Source organism: Amblyraja radiata, chromosome 24, assembly GCF_010909765.2.
Source record: "Amblyraja radiata isolate CabotCenter1 chromosome 24, sAmbRad1.1.pri, whole genome shotgun sequence".
NCBI classification, from domain to species: domain Eukaryota; kingdom Metazoa; phylum Chordata; class Chondrichthyes; order Rajiformes; family Rajidae; genus Amblyraja; species Amblyraja radiata.
In genome coordinates, this window is record NC_045979.1 from 3,682,504 (window position 1) to 3,706,281 (window position 23,778).

Below are 23,778 nucleotides of genomic sequence, written 5' to 3' on the forward strand. Positions count from 1 at the left end.
GTACTCGGTGGGCCAATGGGCCTGTTTTGTGCGCTGTATCTCTAATATAAATTAAAGCATGGATACCAGCCCTTTGGCCCAACCATGCCAACCAAGATACCACATCTACACAAGCCCCACCCTGCCCACATATGGCCAATATCCCTCTAAACCTTTCCTGCCCATGTACCTGTCCAAGGGTTGGCACAGTGATGCAGCACTAGTATTGCTGCCTTACACACCAGAGACCCCGGTTCGATCCTGTCTGCGGGTGCTGTCTGTACGGAGTCTGTACGCTCTCCCTGTGACCTGCGGGGGTATTCTCTGGGAGCTCTGGTTTCCTCCCACACTCCAAAAATGTACAGGCTTGGAGGTTAATTGGCTTTGGTAAGTTGTAAAATTGTCCCTAGTGTTCAGGCTTGTGTTAGCGTACGGGGTGATCGCCAGTCGGCGCGGACTCGGTGACCCTGTTTCTCTAAAGTGTAAAGTCAACCTATAAAGATGTAAATTGCTCGTTTCTAAGCTTCCCCCCAGTCTAGTTTCAGTAAAAATACTGAATCAAGCACTTGAAACAACTAAATTCTATTTTAACAAAAGCGAATTGCAGTCCAACTACTGTACCTATCCCACCGCGGGTTCGATCCTCGTATCTGGCTGTTCAAGCCCTCTAGGCCTCACTCAAACAGAGACACTCCAGAAGGTCACGCAGTCCAAAGCGCTCTCCCAGAAGATCGACGCTGGACCTCGTGGCAGCGGACTTTTATATGTCCCGGGACCTCGAGGGGCCGAACCACATGGGGTGGACTCTGAATAACCCAATTACAGATATCGATTAACCCCATACATATCAGACATTTCCCTAACCCAATAATACAACAGCTCATACATTGTATAAGAAAGAAAGCTCTCGAAGGAAGCTAACAAGAACAAACATTGAAACATGTGCCCTGAGAATCAAACAATTTCTCCAAGGCTCAACAGTTTGACCAATCATCAATTAACAGGATGACCATCTTGCAACATTCTGTATACTGTTTACAATGCTTTTGCAGCGGCCCAATAGAAATGATGCATTTAAGGTTAGTTTGCAAAACCACTATACATGTTATCAATTTAAGAGAAGCATGGAGAACATCTGACCCTTCACCATCCTGCAAATCAGTCTGAGCCTAGACTGGCTAGCGCCAATCAAAACCTGTAAAGTACAGCTGACAAGGGTTAAGCAATTCTGACAAGTGCAGGGATCCTCCATTTTATGATGCCTTTAATTTAGCCAATATTAACAAAGACACACGAGACTGCAGATGCTGAAATGTTGAGCAAAAAATCAAATTGTTGGAGGAACACAAGGGGTCTGGCATCCTTTGAGGAGGGAGATGCACAGATAACGTTTCAGCTCGGGGCACTTCTTCAGACCTGTCCCATCTGCCTGCGTTAGGTCCATATCCTTCTACACCTGGGTCCCGATGGGAAACGTCATTTGTCCATTATCTTCCACAGATGCTGCCTGGCCCACTGAGTTCCTCCAGCAGTTTGATTTTTGCCCTGTCCAGGTCAAATGGATTGGGCAATATGACCCTTTTATGGATTCAAATATCATATCGTGACTGGATTTTTTCTCTCTTTCTCTGCGACAACTCACTCTTTCTCTGTGCCAGTTGCTGGCATGAACCAGTTGAGGGAGAATGGTGTAGTGCATCGGGACATTAAGCCAGGGAACATCATGCGAGTGGTTGGAGAGGATGGCCAATCAGTCTATAAACTGACCGACTTTGGAGCAGCCCGAGAACTGGAGGATGATGAACAGTTCATGTCACTTTATGGCACTGAGGAGTATTTGGTTAGTAACCTTCTAATAATATCATTAACATATTGGTGTACATTATACACGTGGGGGGATGCCATAAATGTTGTTTTCAATTCTAAATGGGATAAACTGTCCACGTGATAAGGTTGTTCACTTTGTCTGCTACAGTTGAAGATAATAACATGATGTTTGCTTGAAGCTGGTTAAATTTAAATCAAAATGCATTGAACATATAAGCAGAAGTTGGCAAATGAAATTTAACATAGCCAAATGATGAGCGGCACAGTGGTACAGCAGTAGTTGCTGCCTTACAGCGCCAGAGACCCAGGTTCAAACCTGACTACGGGTGCTGTCTGTATGGAGTTTGTACGTTCTCCCTGTGAGCGTGTGGGTTTTCTTTGGGTGCTCCAGTTTCCTCCCGCACTCCAGAGACGTGTAGCATTGTAGGTTAATTGGCTTTGGTAATATTGTAAAATGATCTCTAGTGTGTAGGATAGTACTACTGTACGGGGTGATCGCTGTTCAGCATGGACTCAGTGTGCCAAAGGGCCTGTTTCCATATGGTATCTTTAAAGTCTAAAGTAAAGTCTAAAGTCTAATCATGGCATCGTCAAATTTAAATCTAAAAGGAGAGAACACAATGTGTTCTGGGTAGAGGGAGATAGAATGAGGTCCATACAGTCTCATGGGGCCTTTCTACACATACCCGAAATGTCACCCATTCCTTCTCTCCAGAGATGATGCCTGTCCCGCTGAGTTACTCCAGCATTTTGTGGCCATCCTGGCAGTTTTAAGAAGGCGCCCTTAAAGTTTCATCCATGTTCTATGCGGAGTTACCTGATGTCAACTGACTGCCACTGGAGCGTGGAGGGAAAATCATCTCCAGGTGCCAACTGCTAACATATTGTGTAAAATGCTGTTATGTGGACATAATACTGGGTATGAAAGGGAGAATGGACCAGGTGTATTGAACAGACTGTCCTTCCCAGCATACACTCTATGCTTTCGTTACCTAGTTTGCCTTTGTGTGTCTGCAGCATCCGGATATGTATGAGCGCGCTGTCCTTCGTAAGCCACAGAACAAGAAGTATGGGGTCACGGTGGATCTGTGGAGTATCGGTGTGACATTTTACCAAACAGCTACTGGCAGTCTACCTTTCATTCCATATGGAGGGCCCCGCAAGAACAAGGAGATGATGTATGTCAATTACAGTGGCAATTTTAAATCTTACTTATTGTAATTAATGCAATTTATCATTCACAAATCTATCTGTATATGAGTTCATACTTCGTTACCTTCTTTTGTTATTCTATCCCATCCAGTTTCCTTGATCTGGACACATAAACAATGAATTTGCTAAAACATTCTTTGGGACATGAAGCATGCTACAGAGATGCTTGCCTATAGAACATAGAACAGTGCAGCACAGAACGGGCCCTTCGACCCACAATATTTGTGCCGAACATGATGCCTAGATACGTTGATCTCATATGCCTTTACATGAGTTATATATTCCCCAAACATCCATGTGCCTATCTAAAATCCTCCTAAATGCCATTATTGTCCACTACCACCCCCGGCAATGCGTTCCAGGGTTCACCGCTCTCTGCAAGAAAAAAACAACTTGTCCCGCACATCTCCATTAAACTTTCCCCCTCTCTCCTTATAGCTATGCTCTAGTTTTGAGCATTTCCACCATGGGCCTGTCCAACCTATCTATGCCTCTCATGATTTTATATGCTTCTATCGAAGTCTCACCTCAACCTGCGATGTTCCAGAGAAAACAATCCAAGCCTACCCAACCGCTTCCTGTTGCTGAAACCCTCAATCCAGGTGCCCTTCTGGTAAATCACCTCTGCACGCTCTCCAAAGCCTCCATACCTTTACTGTAATCAAGTGACCAGAAGAGCATGCAATATCTAAATGCAGCCTAACCAAAATCCTGTAGAGTTGCATCATGACTTCCTGATTGTTATTCAATGCACCTTGCAATAAAAAGCCTTGAGATGTTCCTTAATCCTACTCATCAATGACATTTCATGGCCCCTTTCGGCCCTTTTCATCATCCGCTTGAGATATACTCTTTCCTACGAGTATATTTGTCATAAGCCCTGCCTGACGCCACCTTCTTAAACATGCCTTTCTTTTTTCCAATCCATTAAAAAAAATCCTTTTATCCCATCTTTTTTATCCATTCCAATTACATCCAGAATGCATAAAATATTGCAGAACTCAGAAATGTTGGATAAAAATAGAGAATACTGCATGCTGACGAACATCAGTGGGGCAAGAAATAGAATAATGCTTCCAATAGATGAGGTTTCTTCAGAAATGGAAAGAATAGCAGAAGCAACAGTGTGAAGACAGTAGAAGTATTAGTGAATGGGTGATCGAAGGGTAACATGGGTGGGCCGAAGGGCCTGTTTCCAGGCTACATCTTTCAATCAGTCATTTCTATCATTATGTTTTAAACATGTGCATATTGAGACCAGATAAGATTTAGAAAAAATAATCATGAGGTTCTGTGACTTCATGAAAGGCAAGAAATCTCACATGATAAAAGAAAGAGGGTGTGGTGGAAGGACTATGTTCAAGCCTAGGTCCATGACCAGTGGAGATCTGCAGGGATCTGTACTGAGACAGATGCTGTTTGTGATATGCGTTAATGACTTGGATGTAAACATGGACGGGTTTAACAGTAAAGGACCTGTCCCACTTAGGTGTTATTTGCGCGACATCATTTACGCATCACAATGCACGATGCGCACATGGCGCGCGGTGAGACGTGGTGGCGTAGGCAGTGACGCGCGGTGCCGCAGGATTTTGGGATTCTCAAAATCCTCGCGCGCCACCTGCGTGATGCGCAAATGAAGCCCAAGTGGGACAGGCCCTTTAGTTTGCAGATGGCACCAAGATTGCAGAGGTCGTGAACTGTGAGATTGGCTGACAAAATATATAGTGGGATACAGATCAGCTGCTGAAATGGGCAGAGAAATGGCAGATGGAGTTTAATCCTTGCAAGATGTAAGTGGAAATATACAATTAATGGCATGACCCCTAACAACATTGATGTACAGAGGGATCTTGGGGTCCTAGTCCATAACTCCCTGAAAGTGGCAACACAAGTGGATGGAGTGGTAAAGAAGGCATATGGTATGCTTCCTTTGGTTTAAGCCATTGAGTACAAGAGTCAGGAAGTCATGATTCAGCTTTATAGGACTTTGGCTAGGCCATATTAAGAGTCTTATATGCAGTTCTGATCGTCCCATTGCAGGAAGGATGTGGTGGCTTGGAAAGCATACAAAAGTTTACCAGAAATATATATTTTTTAAAGATACAAAGTGCTGGAGTAACTCAGCAGCTCAGGCAGCATCTCTGAAGAACATGGATAGGTGACTTGCTGGGAGTCTGAAGAAGGGTTTCGGCCCGAAACGTCGCCTATTTCCTTCGCTCCATAGATGCTGCTGCACCCGCTGAGTTTCCCCAGCAATTTTGTGTACCTATGGATAGGTGACTGTTCGGGTTGGCGCTCTTCTTCAGACTGGTCGGGCCTTGTTCAGTTTTACCGGAATTATGCCTGGGTCAGGGGGTATTAGCTACAGGGAGAGGTTGAACAGGCTTGGGTTGTTTTCTCTGGAAATGCTAGAGTTTGCGGGGAAACCTGACAGAAGTACATAAAATTACGAGAGGCATCGATAGTGTTGACAGTCAGAACCCTTTTCCCAGGTTCGAAAAATCAATAACTCGAGGGCATGGCTTTAAGATGAGAGGGGAAAAGTTTAAAGGAAATGTGCAGGTACATGAATGAGGCTGTTGAGTCTGTTGATGAGGGTGGTTGAGGCAGATACAATAGTAGAATTGAAGATACTTCTGGATAGATATATGAATATGAAGGAAATGGAGGGATATGGATTATGTGCAGGCAGATAAGAGGTAGTCTTGGCATCATATGCAGCACAGACATTGTGGGCCGAAGGGCGTAGTCTTGTGCTGTACTATGTATAATGTAAATAAAGGTACAAGGTCAATGAAAATGGGATAATTGAAGAGAGGGTGGAGCTGGAGGTGGTGTAATCGGCAGCAGTAAGATCATTACCAACACCCATGGTTTTCCATTCCACACACAAGTTCTAACCAACCTCTGTCTGTACCGGTAGACCTTAGTTTGTTTGATGTGGCCGATCATGGTCCTGTTGGCAAGGCTGGCACATCATCGCTTGGCGAATCTTCACATGATAACATCTGATTCAACTCGGAGGTTGGCCAGTTCTTCACCGTCTTTAAATTATTTTATTCCAGGCATAAAATCACAACAGAGAAGCCGGAGGGAATGATAGCAGGAGTGCAGCACAGAGATTGTGGCCCAGTGGAGTGGAGCAAGGAGCTGCCCATCACCTGCAGGCTCTCAGAGTAAGTCTTCCACAGACACGGTCTAACGCAGCAAACTTTCCCTCACTTTTTGGCCATTGAGAAGATGGGAGGCAGGATTCCCATGCTTTTAACTTCAATTCTATTGGGTTGCTCTGAAGTTGCAACTGAGGTCGTGGAAACAACACTGAACATTGACTTCTCTAACTTCAAGGAATCCTTGTTTCCCTCTCTCTTCATCTCTCCTTCTTCCCAGTTCTCCGACCAGTCTTACTGTCTCTGACTACATTTTATCTTTTTGTTTGCTTTGTTGTTACATTCTCCCAGCTAAAAGTGATCTATTCTACATTTTCCTTGATCTCCATTCCCTTTGTCCTGTTTTCACACCTCACACTTCCTTGTCTATGTATCTCCCTCTCCCCTGACATCAGTCTGAAGAAGGGTCTCGACCCAAAACGTCACCCATTCCTTCTCTCCAGAGATGCTGTCTGGCCCGCTGAGTTACTCCAGCATTTTGGGTCTATCTTCGGTTTAAACCCACATCTGCAGTTCCTTTCTACACAACACTGAACATGTAATGGCACATGAAGGGAGACGGCTATTCAGCTGCTAAACTATTGTTCCATCAATCAGGCATAGCCGGTCTGATGCAGACAATAATGATCAAAGACTCTTTGATGTGTCCCAAAGATACAGTTAGGTCTGAGTCAAAAGGTTGAAGGTTCAAACTAACTAAAAGACAGGGGTATTAAGTGCTGGGAGATGCTTGTATGGCGTATGAAGGGTGATCGTATAGAGGTGTATAAAATCATGAGAGGAATAGATCGGGTAGATGCACAGTTTCTTGCCCAGAGTAGGTGAATCGAGGATCAGAGTACATAGGTTTAAGGTGAAAGGGAAAAGATCTAATAGGAATCTGAGGGGTAACTAATCAAAGCATGGTGGGTGTATGGAACATGCTGCCAGAGGAGGTAGTTGAGGCAGGGACTATCCCAATGTTTAAGAAACAGTTAGACAGGTACATGGATAGGACAGGTCTGGAGGGATATGGCCCAAACAGGTGGGACTAATGTATCCTGGGACATGTTGGCCGTTGTGGGCAAGTTGGGCCGAAGGGCCTGTTTCCATGCTGTATCACTCTATGACTATGAGACTATCGGAATGCTGTTTTTTAAAAAATGGTCATACCACGATGATTATCTTCCAGCGTGATATGCACGGAAATGAATGTTGAAACACTGTTAAAGGTTTCAAAGGTCTTTTATTGTCACGTGAGCCAATTAAGGTACAGTGATATGCAAATTACCATACAGCCACACAAAAAAAACGCACCAAGACACACAACTATATAAAAGGTAACATATACTTCCACCACAGTGGTTTCCCCACATTCCCCACTGTGATGGAAGGCAATAAAGTCCAATCTTCTTCCTCTTTATTCTTCCGTGGTCAGGGAACGCACCATCCGTCGGGGCCATCGAAACTCCCGTGTCGAGGTGGTCGAAGCTCCTGCGGCTTGGAGTTCCTGGTCGGTCTCTAACCGGAGACTGCAAGCTCCATGATGTTAAAGTTCACAGGCACCCGCGATGGAGCTCTCGAAGTCGGTAGCCAGCAAAGGCCGCCAACTCATTCATGTTAGGCCACAGTGCGGACGGAAATGCGATACGGAAAAAAATAACATCTCCCCCCCACCCACCACATAAAACAAGCTAAAGAACACTAAAAACATACATTTAACGCATACTATTAATACAAGACCAGCTGGTAAATTATTTCATTTCTGTGGGACTCTTACACACACTATTAAAAATAATTTGTTAGTTGAAATTATATGAGATCGGGACCCTTTCACAGTTTCATGTGGTTGACCATCATCAGGACAGTTCCACAGAGAATAAGTGATAGGAGCAGAATTCGGCCCATCAGGTCTGCTCCACCATTCAATCATGGCTAATCTATCTCTCCCTACTAACCTCATTCACCTGCCATCTCTACCCCCCCCCCCCCCCCGTAACCCCTGACACCTGTACTAACCAAATAAGTCTTACTGAGGTACAGTTCCAAATGGTGACTTCTCATTGCTATGAAGTACCACAGCTACCTTCAGAGTGACTGCACCTCTTTGTGATTGAACTCTGTAGTCACTGATTCTCAGAGACATTGACTCCCCCATCTCTCTGAATGCTCCACAGTCACCCACTCCCACTGGCAGATAGTTCCTTGTGCAATGTTCGGTGTGATGCTAGACGCAAAAAAGCTGCAGTAACCCAGCGGGGCAGACAGCATCTCTGGAGATAAGGCATAGGTGATGTTTTGGGTCGTTGCCGTTCTTCCGAGTGGGTGTGGGAATGTGGGTTCCACAGGAATTGACGCTTCCTGTTTTCAGTGTACTTAAATCATGCTCCTAATCCACACTGGGAAAGATTAGCCAGCCAACCATAAAAACTGCTACATTCTTATTTTCTGTGGCTCCACCTGACAGCCATGTAAGGAGGTTGCCGGGGTGGAGGGAAGGGAACAAAGGGAACATCCAAAATAACCTATTGTAGCGTTAGAGCTATTGCCTTACAGCACGAGACCCAGGTTCAATTCTGACTAAACATAGAAACATCAAAACATAGAGAATAGGTGCCGGAGTAGGCCATTCGGCCCTTCGAGCCCAGCACCACCGTTCAATATGATCATGGCTGATCATCCAAAATCAGTGCCCGTTCCTGTTTTCTCCCCGTATTCCTTGATTCCGTTAGCGCTAAGAGCTATATCCAACTCTCTCTTGAATATATCCAGTGAATTGGCCTCCACTGCCTTCTTTGGCAGAGTATTTCACAGATTCACAACTCTCTGGGTGAAAATGTTTTTCCTCATCTCAGTCCTAAATGACCTACTACTTATTCTTAAACTGTGACCCCTGGTTCTGGACTCCCCCAACATGGGGAACATTTTTCCTGCATCTAGCCTGTCCAATCACTTAAGAATTTTTATGTTTCTATAAGATCTCCTCTCATCATTCTAAATTCCAGTGAATATAAGCTCAGTCGATCCATTCTTTCATCATATGTCAGTCCCACCATCCTGGGAATTAACCTGCTGAACTCCCTCAATAGCACAAGTGTCCTTCCTCAAATTAGGAGACCAAAGTTATACACAATATTCCAGGTGTGGTCTCACTAGGGCCCTGTATAACTGCAGTAGGACATCCTTGCTCCTATACTCAAATCCTCTCGCTATGAAGGCCAACATGCCATTAGCTTTCTTCACTGCCTGCTGTACCTGCATGCTTACTTTCAGTGACTGATGTACAAGCACACCCAGGCCTTGTTGCACCTCTCTTCCTAATCTGACACCACTCAGATAATAAACTACCTTCCTGTTCTTGCCACCAAAGTGGACAACCTCACATTTATCCACATTGTACTGCATCTGCCATGCTTCTGCCCACTCACCCAACCTACCTAAGTCACCCTGTAGCCTCATTGCATCCTCCTTGAAGCTCACACTGCCACCCAGATTTGTCTCATCAGCTAATTTGAGATGTTACATTTAATTCCTTTGTCTAAATCGTTAATATATATAGCATTGAGCCTTGCGGCACCCCACTAGTCACTGCCTGCCATTCTGAAAAGGGCCCATTAACTCCTACTCTTTGCTTCCTGTCTGCCAACCAGTTCTCTATCCATGTCAATACCCTACCCCCAATACCATGTGCTCTAATTTTGCACACTAATCTCTTGTGCGGGACCTTGTCAAAGGCTTTTTGAAAGTCCAGAAACACCACATCCACTGGTTCTCCCTTATCCATTCTATTTCTTACATCCTCAAGAAATTCCAGAAGATTACTCAAGCATGATTTCCCCTTCATAAATCCATGCTGACTTTGACCGGTCCTATCACTGCTTTCCACATGCGCTGCTATTACATCTTTAATAATCAATTCGACCATCTTCCCCACTACCGATGTAAGTCCAACTGGTCTATAATTCAGTTTTTTCTCTCCCTCCTTCCTTAAAAAATGGGGTTACATTAGCTAGCCTCTAGTCCACAGGAACTGATCCAGAGTCTATAGAACATTGGAAAATGATCACCAATGCATCCACAATTTCTAGGGCCATCTCATTGAGTATCTCCTTGCAGACCATCAGGCCCTGGGGATTTATCTGCCTTCAGACCCAACAGTTTTCCAAACACAATTTCCTGACTAATGTGGATTTCCTTCAGTTCCTCCCTCCCACTTGATCCTCAGTCCTCTGGTATTTCTGGGAGATTGTTTGTGTCTTCCTTAGTGAAGACAGACCCAAAGTACTTGTTCAACTGGTCTGCCATTTCCTTGTTTCCCATTATAAATTCACCTGTTTCTGACTGTAAGGGACATTTGCAGGGATAGACTTGGATTGTTTTCTCTGGAACATAGGAGGTTGACTGGAGACTTGATAGAAATATATAAAATTATGAATAGAAGTAAAGAGTAAATGTATGCATAATTTACGAAAATTATGAGAGCGTAGATAGACAGAACTATTTTCCCAGGATGGAAATGTTCAACACTAGAGGGCATAGCTATAAGCTGAGTGGGGAGATGTGCGGGCAACTTTTAACATTGTCGGAGACAGATGCAATAGTGGCATTTAAGAAGATTTTAGGCAGACACATGGAAGTGCAGGGATCAGAGGGATATGGATCATGTACAGGCAGATGATATCACTTTAACTTAGCATCATGTTTGACACATACATTGTGGGCCGAAGGGCCTGTCTGCTATACTGTTCTATGTTCTTATTGATTTGAGGCAGCTATAATTCTGATGAATGGTGGAGCAGGTGTATGAAGTCATATACCCTCATTTTGTTTCTACAATAAACCCTCGTTGTAACAGGGGGGGGGGAGGGGGGAGAATGGTGTCCATTATTGCTCATTGTCCACTATAACCAAGTAAGGGATTACTAAGTGATATAGTATCATTGGATAAGTGGTAGAAACAAAGAACTGCAGAGGTTGGATAATACACGAAAGAACAGAAAGTGCTGGAGTAACTCAGCAGGTGAGACAGCGTCTCAGACTCTCGGTCTGGGCCTGGAGTCCAGCTGAGTTGACGGTCCCAGCGTGCTGGTGGCCAGGGGAGAGGCGAGGATCGGCGGAGTCAATGGTCACGGCCCGCGGGCGGCCGACGGCATGGATGCAGTCGGGGAAATGGTGCGGTCCAGGGATGACGTTGGCCCAGCCTGGCGGTGAAGGTCAGTGAGTCCGTCCACTATGGCCAAAATCGCATAACGACAGACGTAATTATGACAGTTTATTCTATCTCTAATTTTCAGGGGGTTCTCCTGATTTTGTTTTATTGATGGCATCTCCTGCCCATGTTGATGAATGTTGGAGCAGGTGTATGAAGTCATATACCCTCATTTTGTTCGGGTATAACCCTCCCACCTTCTTTCATTTTGTTCCTTTCTAATCTTCCCCCAGAGGCTTAAAGTTCCTGTTGGTTCCCATCCTCGCAAATATCTTGGAGGCCGATCAAGCTAAATGTTGGGGATTTGATCAGTTCTTTGCAGAAACCAATGACATCCTTCATAGAAGTGTGATCCACATCTTCTCACTGCAGCAAGCTACAGTACATAAAGTCTACGTCCATTCCTACAATACGTAAGTATTGCTTCATCTTTCTATGTTTAATTATCTAGTTTGGCCATAACCTCTCTGCTTCAAACAAGGGGGAGATGTACTCAAAAAGAGGGCAGATAATTGAGTCGGTGATATTACTTTTCACAGCACAGTGGCTTAGCGGTAGAGTTGCTGTCTTACAGCGCCGGAGACCCGGGTTCGATCCTGACTCTGGGTACTGTTTGTCTGGTGTTTGCACGTTCTCCCTATGACCACGTGGGTTTTCTCCAGGAGCTCGGGTTTCTTCTCACTTTCCAAAGACATGCAGGTTTGTAGGCTAATTGGTTTGATAAAATTGTAAATTGTCCGAAGGATAGTATTAGTGTACGGGGTGATCGCTGGTCACAGAAACATAGGAAAATAGGTGCAGGTGTAGGCCATTCGGCCCTTCGAGCCATTCAATATGATCGTGGCTGATCATCTTAAAATCAGTACCTATAAATCTACACCTGCTACTGAACAAATCTTGCAGATAGATCATTCAATTCAAAGCAGGTGAGAGCCTGATTTTAATATTTTAGTCCATCCCATTACACGGGCCGCCTTATGATGAAAGTGATTTTCTTTGTGCATTGATCTGGAAGGTTATTTATTGCTTGCTCAGAATGAAATGCCTCCCCTTGTTGCCGAAATGTTGCTATCATTAATTCCAGGGGTAAATCTGCAATTTTACTTCCAAATATCATACTTGTGTAACGCAGAAATAGGTTCTTCCATGTTGATCATTAAGATAATGAATCTGCGCTTGTTATGTAGCCTGTTCCTTGGTAATTCAAATACTCAGCTAGATATTTTTTAAATGTAGTTAAAATGTAGTCCCTTCATCCCACAAAGTCTGTGCCCAACATGATGCTAAGACCATCACTTATCTACCTGCACAGAACCCATATTCCATGGTGGAATATGCATATCCAAATGCCTATCCAAACATCCTTTAAATGCCACTAACGTAATTTCTTCAACAACCAGCCCCGGCAGCGCATTCCAGGCATTCACCACCTTCTGAAAAACTAAAATAGCCTGAAAATCTCCTTTAAACTTTGTCTCTCGCGAAAAGCTATACCCTGTTGTATTTGATTTTTTTCACCCTGGGAAAAAGATTCGGACTGTCTACCACCCTATAAATCCCCTCTTTTTCCTCACCATAAACCTATGCCCTCCGGTTTTAGGCGCACCAATATGGGGAACGTTCTCTTAAGGGCCTGTCCCACTTGGCCGTCATTCGCGCACCATTTACGGGACCTGTTAGCGTGTGGTTAGCGTGTGGGTAGCGCGGGACGAGCGCATGGAGTGGTGTGAAGGAGTGTGGACATTCGTCCTGCACTAAACCTTTGCACGCCACTGGCCTGTCGCGTAACTGACGGCCAAAGAGGGACAGGCCCAAGACCCTGGCGAGGCGCAACATCTCACCTCCCAACAGCAGCAGAAGCAGGCAAACGATCGCCGTGCTCGGCCTCGGGCTCACGGCCGATGCAGATCCGGATCCGCCCCCACTCCTACTCCCAGAGCGGGGCCAAGACGATTGGAGATAGACACAAAATGCTGGAGTAACTCAGCGGGTCTGGCAGCATCTCTGGAGAGAAGCAATAGGTGACGTTTCGGGTCGAGACTCTTCTTCAATCTGTTCATCATCCATTCCTTCTCTCCAGAGATGCTGCCGGTCCCGCTGAGTTACTCCTGCATTTTGTGTCTTTCTTCAAATGACGTCACTCGCTCCAGACGGCTGTGCGGACACATGATGACACGCGCAACCGTCGCGCGTCAGTCACTACCGGCCTATCGCGTAAATGACGGCCAAGTGGGACAGGCCCTTAACTATCTACCTAATCTGGATAGAGTCATACAGAACAGAAACTTACTTTTTAGCCCAACTTATCCATACCGACTACACCCGCCCGTGTTTGGCCCATATCCTCTAATTCTTTCCCATCCATGATCCTGTCCAAATGTCTTTTAAATGTTGTTATAGTACCTGCCTCAAATACCAACTCTGGCAGCTCGTTCCAAATACCCGCCACTCACTGGGTTGCCCATCCGTTTCCTATAAAATCTTCCCCACCTCCCCCTCACCTTAAACCTATGTCCTCTGGCCCTCGTTTAACCTCCGCTGGGCAAGAGACTCTGTGTGTCTACCCAATCTATTCCTCTCATGATTTTATACACCTCTATAAGATCTACCCTCACGCTCCTGCACTCCAAGGAATAGAGTCCCAGCTTGCTCAACCTCTCCCTGTAGTTCAGGCCCTCGAGTCCTCGCAATAGCCTCGTAAATCTTCTCTGCACCCTTTCCAGCTTAACAACATCTTTCCTCCAACATGGTGTCCAAACCTGAACACAATACTCTAAATGTGACCTCACCAATGTCTTATACAACTGCAACATGACCTCCCAACTTCTATACTCCATACTCTGACTGATGAAAGCCAATGTGCCAAAATCCTTTTTTGACCACACTGTCTACCTGTGATTCCAACTTCAAGGAACTATGTACCTGCACTCCTAGATCCCTCTACTCTGTAACTCTCCCCAGAGCCCTGCCATTCACTGTGTTGGTCCTGCCCATGTTAGACTTTCCAAAATGCAACACCTCAAAATTTATCTGTATTAATTTCGAACTTTGATACAATAATAATGAGGTTGCTGGCCCCTTGTTTACACAGATACATTCTCCAAATGTACACAACCAGGAGCTGATTCGCGTGTATGCAAAAATAAATGCCCCACAATTGCATTCTTTAAAGCATTTTTGGGGGAAATCCAAAATGTCTTGCAGTCGACCAACCAGTTTGCATTGAAAAGGCCAGGGCCCAGATCAGAGTAGAATACAGTGAGAAAGGTTAGGTGAATGGTGAAACCTTGACTGGGCAACTCGTAGCTTGTAGCAGGCACGGAAATCGCTATCAAAATATGGGGGGGACACCATTTCTTGGCGGCCGTGCACGCATGCGCACACTCACACGCGCGAGGCTTCGGAGGCTCAATCCAGCGCTAAATGCAGCTCAACTCTGCCTGTCTCACCGGGTTAACCTACAGCCCTGCCTGGACTGATGGGACACCAGCGCTGCTTCTCCACATTGACTGTAAGCCTGGGCCATATCCCCCCCCACCACCACCCCCACACAAGATACACCGAGATACACCCAAAACAAACACTTAGACAAACCAAAAAAAAAAAAAAATCAAAATAACGAACATGCTGCTGGCAGGGCAGCCGGCTTGCAATGCCGCCAACCCCAAAAGATACAGTATGAATAATAATATTGACTTAAAACATGTAAAGATATGAAGAATTGAATCAGAGTGAATAGCTGATGTTGCCTAGTTCATCATCTCATTGCCAAATTCTTGCCGCCATTTCTCGCAGAATCAATGTCTTGATGGATGCCATTTTCCGACAGACTGACGTACCTGCTGTGGAGCAGGAGTTCATGTATGAAGGGTATTGCTTGGAGCTGGACTTGGTCCAACAGGTAGATTTGGTACCAAAAACAACGGAGGAGAGACCAATCATCTTAGTGAGCAAGGAGCAGAAGGCACCCATTGGAATCACATATAAAGAACGTAAGTGGCCATGGGCTCTTGTTTCAGATTTTGCTGTCGTTTGTGCTGTTGACATTAATACTCAAGGTATTTGTAAAAATTCCAGCAATCAATAGAGAGCAAAATTAATGCCCCGTAATCGCATTTTAAAACATTTTTTGGGAAATCCCTAAATGTCTTACAGTCAACCAAACAGTTTGCACTGAAAAGGCCAAGGCCCCGATAACAGTAGAATACAGTGGGAAAGGTGAGATGAACATTCCCTGATCAGCCCTTTTCTGCAATGCCCTTGAAAGCACATGGAATGAAGAAAGTGGGATGCCCCCTCCCCCCCCCCCCCCCCCCCATTTTACGACTGGTTTCATTCTCACTTCCCATGTGGTGTATATTGTGATGCGAATACACAGCCAAAGATGTACAGATTGTCCATTGTAAATAGTGCTCAAGCAAGTGATAGAATCTGGGGAGAATTGATGAAAATGTGGAGAGAAAAATGGAATAAGTGTGAATCAGACCTCAATGGTCAGTTCCTACTCAGACTTAGGAGGGAGAGATAGATCAGCCATGATTGAATGGCGGAGTAGACTTGATGGGCCGAATGACCTAATTCTATTCCTTATGATCTTATGACTTCAGCCCATTTCTGTACTATATGGCTCCATGCCCGTGTACGTACCCTGATTTTAGATGTTAGCTCTTCTGGTAGAGATGAGGCCACCATTTAACACAACTAAAATAGGGTATCTCTGATAATACAGCACTCCGTCAATAGTGGTATCGTGGGAGTCTGATAATTGGGTACAGCGACTGTGTAGAGATCCCTCAGTTGACAACTGGTAGAATGAACCAAGGGGATAGATCATCCAATTTAATGTTGGCTTTCCACTCACCAGTAGATCGCAGCTGCAACCAGCACCTCTCTTTGGCACGCTTCTGAAATTAGATCATAAGTGATAAAGCAGAATTAGGCCATTCGGCCCATCATGTCTACTCCGCCATTCAATCATGGCTGATCTATCTCTTCCCCCAAAGCCCATTCTCCTGCCTTCTCCCCATAACCTCAGACACCCATGCTAATCAAGAATCTGTCTATCTCTGCCTTAAATGTATCCACTGACTTTGCCTCCACAGCCTTCTGTGGCAAAGAATTCCACAGATTCACCACCCTCTGAATAAAGAAATTCCTAAAAGAATGTCCTTTAATTCAGAGGCTATGATCTCTATTCCTAGACTCTTCCACTAGTGGAAATTCTGACTAAGTTTGTCTGTTCCTAGTGGCAGATCCTGCCATGCTCGATGAAACAGGCCCTTTGGCCCACCGAGTCCGCACCGACCAACAATCCACGCACATTAATAATATTAATAATAATGGATGGGATTTATATAGCGCCTTTCTAATACTCAAGGCGCTTTACATCGCATTATTCATTCACTCCTCAGTCACACTCGGTGGTGGTGAGCTACTTCTGTAGCCACAGCTGCCCTGGGGCAGACTGACGGAAGCGTGGCTGCCAATCTGCGCCTACGGCCCCTCCAACCACCACCAATCACTCACACACATTCACACACAGGCAAAGGTGGGTGAAGTGTCTTGCCCAAGGACACAACGACAGTATGCACTCCAAGCGGGATTCGAACCGGCTACCTTCCGGTTGCCAGCCGAACACTTAGCCCATTGTGCCATCTGTCATCCCAAAAAACATTAACACTGCCCTACTCACACTAAAGACAATTTTACATTTCCACCAAGCTAATTAACCGACAAACCTGTACGTCTTTGGAGTGTGGGAGGAAACCGAAGATCTTGGAGAAAACTCACACAGGTCACAGGGAGAACATAGAAAATCTGTACAATCTACCGTTACGCCACTGTGCCATCAGCGTAGGAAGGAACTGCAGATGCTGGTTTACATTGAAGATAGACACAACATGCTGGAGTAACTCAGCGGGACAAGCTTGGTGAACACCTGTGTTGAGAGGTTCATTGCCTGGTCCTTGCACATTTGTCATCAACCCTCCTTTGCTTCACATGGCGTACTATGTCCTTGGAGGGGGGAGTGGCCTCAATTCCACCGATGAGTAATGCCCCTGTCCCACTTAGGAAACCTGAACGGAAACCTCTGGAGACTTTGCGCCCCACCCAAGGTTTCCGTGCGGTTCCTGGAGGTTCCCGGAGGTTTTTGTCAGTCTCCCTACCTGCTTCCACTACCTGCAACCTCCGGCAACCACCGGCAATCTCTGGGAACCACACGGAAACCTTGGGTGGGGCGCAAAGTCTCCAGAGGTTTCCATTCAGGTTTCCTAAGTGGGACAGGGGCATAACATTGCATCATTTGCAAAAGGCCAGTTGGTGAATCCAACGAATAATAAAGAAAGCCAAAATAATTTTATTATTATTGCAAGGCAAATTGAACGCAAATGTAGGGAGTTTATGCTCAAATTATATAAGCCACTGGTGAGACCATCCATGGAATTTTATGTACAAGGAAAATGTTAGTTCATTTGAAACAGTTCAGAGAATGTTTACCAGACTAATACCTGAAACGGCTGGGTTATTGGACAGACTAGGCTGTTTTAACTGGAATTTGGACATGATTGAAGCAAATAACATTCTGAATGATAGACACAAAATGCTGGAGTAACTCAGCAGGTCAGGCAGCATCTCTGGATAGAAGGAATGGGTGATGTTTTGGGTCAAGACCTGCTGAGTTAATCCAGCATTTTGCAGAGTAGACTACATCCAGCAGAGTAGATAGATACTTGGAGACACATGAGACTCTAAACTAGAGCAAAAATAAACAATGCTGTAGGACAAAGAGACACACAATGTTAGAGTAACAGTGGGTCAGGCTGCATCTCTGGAGAGCATGGATAGGTGACATTTTGGGTCGGGATCCTGCTTCAGACTGATTGTATTGTTGGGGGGGGGGGGGGGTGTGGGGGAAGAAAGCTGTAAGTGTGGAGATGCAGGTAATAGGCTGATACAGGGGGGGGGGGGGGTGATAAGCAGATGGTGGACAAAGGTCAGAGATAAATAGACAGAAGGCGTGAGACAAAAATATTGAGTTGTGAATGTGAACCAAGGGGAAGGGATGTAGGGGGGGGGGGGGGGAAGAGGTGAAGAAGGGAGGAGGAGGAAGGGGCGGGAGGGGAAGGAAGGTGAGGGAGGGGGAAGGGGGAGGTTTGGAGGAACAAGGGGGAGTGGGAAGTTTTTGGGGTTACCTTAAATTGGAGAATTCAATGTTCATACCAAGGGGATTGAGTTGTTGTTGGTCTTCCAGTTTGTGTGTGGCCTCACTCTGGCAATGGAGGAAGCCCAGTTCAGAAATGAGAATGGGAACAGGTTAAAATGGTTTGCAACTGGGGATCCAGTCGGTCCTAGCAGACCAAACGCAAGTATTCGGTGAAACAGTCACCAAGTCTACACTTGGTCTCGCCAATGCACGGGAGGCCACATGAGGAACACATGCGGATACAGTTGATGAACCTCTGTCTCAGCTGGAAAATCTACTGGGGTCCCTAAATGGTGAAGGATGACGTATAGGGGGGGTTACATCTCTTGCTGTTGCAGAAGAAAGTGCACGGGGACGGGATGGTTTGGGTGGGAAGAGATGAATGAACCAAGGAATTGCGGAGGAAGCAGTCCTTGCAGAAGGAACAAAGGGATGGGGATGGGAAGCCAAGTCAAGTCAAGTCACATTTATTTATATAGCACATTTAAAAAACAACTCTCGTTGGCGAAAGTGCTTTACATTTGTTATAAGAATAGCACAACAAAACATACTACATACATATATACATGTAGCCCTCACTCAGAGGACGTCAGGAAAGGCTTGGGAGTATAGATAGGTCTTTAGTCTTGACTTAAAAGAGTCGATGGAGGGGGCAGTTCTGATAGGAAGAAGGATGCTGTTCCACAGTCTAGGGGCTGCAACCGCAAAGGCGGGGACGCCCCTGAGCTTGTGCCTAGACCGCGGGATATTCAGCAACCCCAAGTCGGCCGATCTGAGGGGCCTGGAGGTGGAATGGTGGGTGAGAAGACTTTTTATGTAGGTGGGGGCAAGCCCATTGAGGACTTTGTAGACATGGAGGAGAAGTTTATACGGAACCGCACAGGGAGCCACTGGAGAGAGGCCAGGATCGGGGTGATGTGGTCCCTTTTTCGGGTGCCCGTCAGGAGTCTCGCTGCGGCGTTTTGGACCAGTTGCAGGCGGGACAGGGAAGATTGGCTGATGCCAGTGTAAAGGGAGTTGCAGTAATCTAGGCGGGAGGAGATGAATGTGTGGATGATCTTTTCCAGGTCATCAAACTGGAGGAATTGTTTTATTTTAGCTATCGTCCGAAGCTGAAAGAAGCTAGCTTTTACCAAGGCATTGACTTGTTTGTCAAATTTCAATGCTGAGTCAAATATCACGCCAAGGTTTTTGACGTGAGGTTTGAGTAATGGGGTAAGGCTTCCAAGGCTGCCTGCTATCATTTTGATTGAGTCCGAGGGGCCGAGAAGGATGACCTCAGACTTACTCTCGGGAAGATGTGACTGGTGATGGTATCACGTTGAAGGTGGCAGAAATGTCGGAGGATGATGTGGGGGCTGGTGGGGTGAAAGGTGAGACCAGGAAAACTATCCGTGTTCCATCTGGGGGGAGGGATAAGAGGAGTGAGAGTGGGACTATGGGGCACAAGGGAGATGCAGGTGAGGGGTTCATCTTTGACAGCAGGTGGGGCAACCACATTTGCTGAAGAACGAGGTCATCTAGGATGTCCTAGAATAGAAAGCGTTATCTTGGGAGCAGATGCTGCAGAGTTGGAGAGATTGGGATTAGGGGGTAAAGTCTTTGCAAGAGATGGGGAGGGAGGAAGCGTAGTCCAGATAATTGTGGGTGGATCTCGTCGGGTCAAGCAGCATCTGTGGAGGCAAATGGTCGGTCAAGCTTTGTGTCGTGATCTTGCATCATCCACCACCTCTTTGCCTCCATAGATGCTGCTTGACACATTGTGTTCCTCCAGTAGATTGTCGAAAGAGGGGAAAAAAGGTTATTACTGGTACTCAGGAATGCAGAGTTAAATTCATCAGTGATAGGAACAGAATTAGGCCATTCGGCCAATCAAGTCTACTCCACCAATCTTGGCTGATCTATCTTTCACTTTCAACCCCATTCTCCTGCCTTCTCCCCATAACCAATTACGCCCATACTAATCAAGAATCAAATTTTCTCTGCCTTAAAAATATCTATTGACGGCATCCACAGCCTTCTGTGGCAAAGAATTCCACAGATTCACCACCCTCTAACTAAAGAAATTCCTCCTCATCTCCTTCCGAAAGGAACGTCCTTTTATTCTGAGGCTGTGACCTCTGGTCCTAGACTCTTCCACTAGTGTAAACATCCTCTCCACATTCACTTTATCCAGGTCTCACTATTCGGTAAGTTTATTTGGTATTCGGTACATCGTACATAGTACACTGTAAACAATATAATGTGCATACACACACATATATATATGTGTGTGTGTGTGTGTATATATATATATTATATGTATATATTATATGTGTGTGTGTGTATTTATTTATTTATATACACAAACACATGAAAAACAAATAATAATAGTGCAAAGCGATAAAACTAATGCCACCAAGTCTATGTAGTTCAGAATGTATTTGAGGTTGTGGTGTTTAATAGCCTGATGGTTGTAGGGAAGAAGCTGTTCCTGAACTTGGACGTTACAGTTTTCAGGCTCCTGTACCTTCTCGATGGCAGGGATGAAATGTGAGCATGGCCAGGGTGGTGTGGGCCTCTGATGATGCTGGCCGCCTATTGAGGCAGCGACACCTGGCAATCCCTTCGATGGCGGGGAGGTCAGAGCCGGTGATGGACTGGGCAGTGTTGGGGTGCATTGGGGATATCTCAGCAGAGCTGGATGTATAAATGGTGCAGACCAATCTGTAGGTGAGAAGTTCCAGCTCCTTGGGACCCCACCAGTGAGCAGTTTGCCAGTGACCCAATGGGCGATCAGATGGGGTCTGGCACAGAGAATGCCGAGCCACATTGAAATCTGGAAAGCAGAAAGCTTCAAGAAATTTCTGAACAATTTTTCACTACTATTTTCTCATCCCCTCTTTTCACAGCTGATGTACCGACCTTTCCACCCAAGTTTGACTTAATCAGTGATGCGAATCTTGCAAAGGTAATGCTTCATCTGTAACAGAAGGTGGTGGAATGGGGCAGGTGGAGACAAGGGGAGTGTTTAGTTTAGTTTAGTTTAGAGATACAACGTGGAAACAGGCCCTTCGGCCCACTGAGCACATTGACCAGCGAAACCCACACATTAACACTATCCTACATGCACCAGGGACGGTTTTACATTTATACCAAGCCAATTAACCTATAAACCTGCACGTATTTGGAATGTGAGAGGAGTCCAAAGATCTCGGAGAAAACCCACGTGGATTAGAATGGATCAAGGGGATTCATGGGTGACGGGCATAGTTATGGTACTCATTTTGTCAGGGGGCTCAAACTAAAATCCAGCACAGATAAAACAACTGCATCCAAGAACATTCTTTATCCTACAGTAGCTCACTGAAAATTAGTCTAGGTCCATTCTTTGTTTGTAAACACTGCTGGATTAGAATCTGGGTATATCCTGCATATCAGGTCCACTGGGCTTATATTCACTGGAATTTAGAAAGATAAGAGGTGATCTTATAGAAATATAAAATTCTTAAGGGATTGGACAGGCTAGATGCAGGATAAATGTTCCTGATAGAAACATAGAAACATAGAAATTAGGTGCAGGAGTAGGCCATTCGGCCCTTCGAGCCTGCACCACCATTCAATATGATCATGGCTGATCATCCAACTCAGTATCCCGTACCTGCCTTCTCTCCATACCCTCTGATCCCCTTAGCCACAAGGGCCACATCTAACTCCCTCTTAAATATAGCCAATGAACTGGCCTCGACTACCCTCTGTGGCAGAGAGTTCCAGAGATTCACCACTCTGTGTGAAAAAAGTTCTTCTCATCTCGGTTTTAAAGGATTTCCCCCTTATCCTTAAGCTGTGACCCCTTGTCCTGGACTTCCCCAACATCGGGAGCAATCTTCCTGCATCTAGCCTGTCCAACCCCTTAAGAATTTTATAAGTTTCTATAAGATCCCCTCTCAATCTCCTAAATTCTAGAGAGTATAAACCAAGTCTATCCAGTCTTTCTTCATAAGACAGTCCTGACATCCCAGAAATCAGCCTGTGAACCTTCTCTGCACTCCCTCTAGGGCAATAATGTCCTTCCTCAGATTTGGAGACCAAAACTGTACGCAATACTCCAGGTGTGGTCTCACCAAGACCCTGTACAACTGCAGTAGAACCTCCCTGCTCCTATACTCAAATCCTTTTGCTATGAAAGCTAACATACCATTCGCTTTCTTCACTGCCTGCTGCACCTGCATGCCTACTTTCAATGACTGGTGTACCATGACACCCAGGTCTCGCTGCATCTCCCCTTTTCCTACTCGGCCCGATGTTGGGGGAGTCCAAAACCAGCGGTCACAGGTTAAGAATAAGGGGTAGGTCATTTAGTACTGAGATGAGGAAAAACTTTTTCACCCAGAGAGTTGTGAATCTGTGCAATTTTCTGCCATAGATGGCAGTGGAGGCCAATTCACTGGATGTTTTCAAGAGAGAGTTAGATTTAGCTCTTTGGGCTAAGGGAATCAAGAGATATGGGGGGGGGAAGCCAGAGCGGGTACTGGCTCGACAGGCCGAATGGCCTACACCTGCATTTAATTTCTATGTTTCTATTCCAGCGACACTGTAATGTTATTCTGCATTTGTCATAGGCCAGCATTTTGTGTGTTTTTTTTAAACTACTTCAACAAAAATGCTTAAATTAAACTTGTTCAGAGCAGACAAAATCCACTCTCGTCCCTTTTAATTTATGTTTTTGAGGGGGCAGTGCAACAATTTCCTTGCTCTGTAGCTAACCTGACTCCACACATGCCCAGGGACTGTGTGAAATAAAGTTTATCTTGGATAAGAAAAAATGAAGAAATTTACTGAAGGCCGAAATGTAACGTGATCTTGTATTGAAGATGCATTCCCCTCCCTGCAGTGCCTAGTGATCATGGGCACCATTCAACCCCTCTCCAGGAACATGCGGGCATGAACATAACCTCAAAGGAGGGGCAGGCATTCGGGATGAATGGAACCCTCAGTGGCTATCTGCCTAAACCTTGGTCTGGCCTGGGAAGAGCCGATCGAGATGGAGCTTTAGTCTGTATCCAACCTGTGCTGTGCCTCATTCAGAGAGTAGAGAGGACAACTTTAGGGTGGCACGGTGATAATAGACGATAGGTGCAGGAGTAGAGGCCATTCAGCCCTTCGAGCCAGCACCGCCATTCAATGTGATCATGGCTGATCATCCCCAATCAGTA

General features: G+C 45.5%; 1 protein-coding gene across 1 annotated transcript in view; it reads left to right on the forward strand.

The window, feature by feature from the left end:
• The window catches only part of LOC116986702 (serine/threonine-protein kinase TBK1-like), a 71,397-nt gene that overhangs the window by 10,817 nt on the left and 36,802 nt on the right, over positions 1-23,778 (forward strand). Inside the window, exons 5-10 of the mRNA XM_033042278.1 lie at positions 1,638-1,819; positions 2,824-2,984; positions 6,087-6,197; positions 11,613-11,792; positions 15,175-15,371; positions 21,475-21,533. Coding sequence (XP_032898169.1) covers positions 1,638-1,819; positions 2,824-2,984; positions 6,087-6,197; positions 11,613-11,792; positions 15,175-15,371; positions 21,475-21,533 — 890 coding nt within the window. The remainder of the gene's footprint in view (positions 1-1,637; positions 1,820-2,823; positions 2,985-6,086; positions 6,198-11,612; positions 11,793-15,174; positions 15,372-21,474; positions 21,534-23,778) is intronic.